The following is a 4,577-nucleotide window of genomic DNA, read 5'->3' as shown; positions in this document are numbered from 1 at the left end:
TATTATATTTAATATACTTATTTTGAAAGAATAAATAATTAAGCTTTTTAAGAAATGCATTAAGCTTATTAAGTTCTAAAAGGAATCTCATTTAAAATTTCATATTCTCCAAAATATTAATTTTAACTAATAATTTACTATTATATTCGATTTTTAATTTTATTTTATTCTCTAATTTTTTACCAATAATTATATTATTTTATTTCTTCTTAATCTAAACCAATTTTATTTTCTAATTCTAAAATTTAAGAAATTTCTATTTCTCCATTTTTTATAAAAAAAATATACTCAGAAGCATCTTTTTCATTATATATAATAGATCTTTTATTAAATTCCTTTATTTCTACCCAACGAAGTATTTACATTATTTTAGATAAAGCGATATTTTAAAAGAACTAAAACTAACTTAAAAAAATTATCTGCTCATTTACTTCTTATTATTTTTATTTTCCTATTAATTCATCATATCCTTTTTTATTTAAAATCAAAAAATGGCTTTCTTCTTAACATATTATAGTAGCAGTTCTTTATATATATTTTTATATATATTATAATATATATACCTTCTATCCCCTGTAAGTAAAGCAATTTCCCCGAAAGACTCCCCAGCTTAAAATGTATAATTTAATTTTAAATTAGGAAAACATTCTATTAATAATTATTAATAATCAGTATTCTTATAAGGAATAGTATTTTCATCTATATTTTTTTCATGTTTAGTATCATTTTCTGTAAAATAATTTTTTCTCTTCTATATAGATTAAGCCAAAAATTTTTCTTTACTAGAGTAATTTTAATCTCTAATTAAACAAGAAACATTTCCTTTTAAAACAATATAATATGTATATCCTAAATCACCTATATTTATATATATTATATATATAAAATAAAATAATATTATTTTATAGAATATATAAAAAATACCTATATTAAACAAAATATGCCTAGCAGGATAACGTAAATATGAAATTTTTTAAAAAAGAGTTTTTTTTAATAATTATGATTCTATAAGTGCCTTATTTTATTAAAATAATTTCAAAGTGGAAAGCATTTTTATAACGAAATTTTATTCTATATAATTTTTACTCTTTTTTTACATTATTTAAATGGCAATATTTTGATGCTCTGTATTTTAAATATTAGGTTCTTTTATGCTAGCAATATATTATTCTTTAAAGACTAAAGATTACTACAGTATACTTATTAATTTTACTTATTATTCTTTATTTTATTATTTTTCTTATTGTTATTCAGTATATTAAGTTAAATTTGTTTGTAAATTTTTTTGATTTTTGTATATTTTTGCTTGCTTTATTATATTTTTTACTAACTGGATAAGTTATTGATTCTTAATACTTGATTTTATTGAATCCTAACTTAATTATATATTTTTGTTTGTCTAATTTTATCTGAAAGTATTATCTGCTTTTTATTATTACCCTAATGTGTTATAATCAAAAGTATTTTAAAATAATTATGATTAATCTTCATTTTATAATTAATTTTATTTTTCTATCAATTATTAAGAAACTAAACATTATTAAGGTAAATTTTTGGATGATTATGTTTGTAAAGAATAAGAGTTTTATTCTAATATTTAATAATTTTACATTTTTAAAAATTATATTTTAATAATTAAAAAAAAAATACGAATAAATTTTTATTTTTGGAAAACAAATCATTAGAAAAAAAATAATAAATTAATATCATATCATATTAATATCTTATCGTATTAAAAAAAAATACATTGGGGAATTTTTTATTTTAATAAATGTAAATTATAGTAAATATAAAATATTTAATATTAAAAATAAATTTAATATCATTTATATTAAAGTATTTAATAATTTTAATCATTTTTTATATCAAACTTATCTCTATATAATTTATTTAAGTATATATATATAAAAAAAACATTAGTAAAAGAATTTATAAATTTAATTTTTTAAATAATAATATAATATATTTTTAAAAGTAGCATTTTTCTTAAATAATAAATTGCTTAAAATAATTAACATAATTAATTTCTTTTTATATAAATATTTTAATAAAAAAAAAGTTACTATTTAAATAACATAAGTATTTTATTAAATATAAACATTTTTTTATATTCAAATTTAAATATAAATTAAATTATTTATATAAAATATATAATTAATTGTATTTATTAAAATTAACATTATTATATTTTTTATTAATAATTTTTAATTTTTAAATATAATTTTTTATTTTATTTATTATTTTATTATAATAATTAATATTTTTATTTTATTAACTTTTCAATTTTAAAAGATAATAAAATATAATAATCCTTTAAAATTTAATTAAATATTTTTATTAATTATAACAAATAAATTTCTAATTATATATTTTATATATTTAATATATTATAAATTAAATATAATTTAATTTTAAATTATATTAAAAACAATAAAATATATATTAATTAATCCATATAAAAATATAAACATAATTTATATAAAATAGAACCATATAATTTATAATTATACAATTTTCAACAAAGACAATTTGTCCGAGTGGTTAAGGAGGAAGACTAGAAATCTTTTGGGTTTACCCGCGCAGGTTCGAATCCTGCAGTTGTCGATTTTTTTTATTTTTTTGTTATAAATTTAAGACATAATTTTTTTTATTTTTTTATTAAAAAATTTTTATGAATTCATTTTCAAGCTAAAAAAAATACAAAAATATTCTAATATTTGTAAATAAAAATAATTAAAAAAAATAAAAATTTTATTAAAAAAAAGAATTAAATTAAGCTTTTTAAATATATGCATATATTGCTTAATCTTCATTAAAACCTGAAAAAAGCAAAATAACTACTACTTAAACATAAGAAAAGAGTAAAATAATTTCTTTTTTTATTTTTTAAAAAAGAAAGAAAATTAAAAGTTTAAAGTGATTTAGATTATAATTCTTTCTATAAAAATCAAAATGTGAAATCAATATATAAAAACCAAATTTCAGAGACTCTAAATCCTAAAGAATAATATTTAAAAAAAAATATAATTCTAAAAAATAGTCTAAAACATACTACAACTTAGCTAAACAAGTACTAAATCAATTTAATTATAAAAAAATTAATCAAATAAAGTAAAAATTCCTACAACATAAAATTAAAAACTCTAAAATGGATGCGAACACTGGAAAAAAAATTATCATATAAATACAGAAAATCCTTATATTAAATATTAAAATTAAAAGGCTAAATGGAAACATAATAAAGATCCATACAGAGTAGATTGTTAAGTAGACCCTACCGAATATAAATTTAAATTAGGAGAAATAGGAACAAAGCCTATAGATATAATAAACTCATAAGTACAAGAAATAAGAGATAAATATAATGAATAATTAAAGTAAATAAAATTAAATATTTTTCTTGTTCTGATGTTTATTTTATTTTTCTATATTTAAAAAAAAAAAAAATATTATCATTATTTATAATCCATTTATTTTATGATAAAAGTGACTTTAATAAAAAAAATTATAAAAAAAAAAAAAATATGAATAATAAAAATATATATATATATATATATATATATATATATATATATATATATATATTTATATTTATATATTTTTAATATTATTTTACAAATGAAACTTATCATGTAACAAAATATTTACCTAATTATATATGTTTTTTCCTTAGGAAAATATTATTGGATGTACAATTGAATAAGCATATACAGAAAAACCAAGAGAAAATAAAATTAAAATGAATATATTAGATAATTAGTATTATATTTTTTAATTTATTTATTTTTTTAATTGGATTTTTATTTTAATTAATCATAAAATTCAGGGTTATTCGCGATATTAACTAATTAATTTTTTAAACTAGAGAGGATATTTGTGAGAATATTGTTTTTTACATAATATAATATTAAAATTTAATATTATTATTAAATTTATATATATATATATATATATATATATATATATATATATATATTAATTCATAATTTTTTAAATTTCTTAATATTAATTTTTTTTAATATTTATAAATTTTTTAATTTTTTTAAAAAACTAAACTTTACAAAAAATAATAATAAAAAATATTGAGAAAAAATTAATAATGTCTTTTTTTTTATACTAATTATCTTTTTTATTTATTTTATTTTAAAAAAAAAGCTATAAACAAGTAATAATATATTATTTTTTTAAATTTATGCTTGCCTTTTTTTATAAATATAAGACTATATTTAACATTAAAAAATCTATTCAAAAAAAAAAATCAAATTAAATAAAAATTAACAAAAACACAAAAGCAAAATATAAAGTATAAAAAAAATGAGAAATTTTTAAAAAAGTCCTTTATAAAAAAGTGTAATTTATATTAAAAATATCCTTTCTTTAAAAAAAATCAAAAAATAATACATATTATAACATATTTTTTTTTAATTAAATATAAAATAAAGAATAACGTCAATTTTTTACGAATTAGTAAAACACCTACAAAAATGCCTTAATAATAATAATAAATATGTGATGAAAACTAACCAGATGCGAAAATAAAAGTTTAAGTAATTATAAGAATGCGCCCATTATAAACC

At 14.4% G+C, this 4,577-nt stretch overlaps 1 protein-coding gene and 1 non-coding gene across 2 annotated transcripts, besides 11 other annotated features; one reads left to right on the top strand and one right to left on the bottom strand. All coding sequences in view use genetic code 6, as the record gives it.

Moving 5' to 3' along the window:
* Positions 1 to 526: 526 nt before the first annotated feature.
* Positions 527 to 561: a microsatellite.
* Positions 562 to 1,206: 645 nt separating this feature from the next.
* Positions 1,207 to 1,251: a microsatellite.
* A 448-nt stretch (positions 1,252 to 1,699) lies between these two features.
* Positions 1,700 to 1,736: a microsatellite.
* Positions 1,737 to 2,119: 383 nt separating this feature from the next.
* Positions 2,120 to 2,174: a microsatellite.
* An 11-nt stretch (positions 2,175 to 2,185) lies between these two features.
* Positions 2,186 to 2,232: a microsatellite.
* A 128-nt stretch (positions 2,233 to 2,360) lies between these two features.
* Positions 2,361 to 2,403: a microsatellite.
* A 120-nt stretch (positions 2,404 to 2,523) lies between these two features.
* Positions 2,524 to 2,604, top strand: IMG5_180330. The gene has a single exon. It is a non-coding gene; the product is annotated as a tRNA-Ser (tRNA).
* A 117-nt stretch (positions 2,605 to 2,721) lies between these two features.
* Positions 2,722 to 2,764: a microsatellite.
* A 131-nt stretch (positions 2,765 to 2,895) lies between these two features.
* IMG5_180320 (hypothetical protein) lies at positions 2,896 to 3,350 on the bottom strand (the record flags this gene model as incomplete). The annotated part of the gene is made up of 1 exon (XM_004027550.1): positions 2,896 to 3,350. A coding segment is annotated over one exon (402 nt), but the record flags the coding sequence as incomplete, so codon positions are not given.
* A 187-nt stretch (positions 3,351 to 3,537) lies between these two features.
* Positions 3,538 to 3,599: a microsatellite.
* Positions 3,600 to 3,897: 298 nt separating this feature from the next.
* Positions 3,898 to 3,946: a microsatellite.
* Positions 3,934 to 3,976: a microsatellite.
* Positions 3,977 to 4,011: 35 nt separating this feature from the next.
* Positions 4,012 to 4,047: a microsatellite.
* Between the last annotated feature and the right edge of the window lie 530 nt (positions 4,048 to 4,577).

This window comes from Ichthyophthirius multifiliis (assembly GCF_000220395.1).
Source record: "Ichthyophthirius multifiliis unplaced genomic scaffold scaff_1120509251316, whole genome shotgun sequence".
Taxonomy (NCBI): domain Eukaryota; phylum Ciliophora; class Oligohymenophorea; order Hymenostomatida; genus Ichthyophthirius; species Ichthyophthirius multifiliis.
Note: the sequence above shows the minus strand (reverse complement) of the source record. Positions and strands in the feature narration are given on the sequence as shown.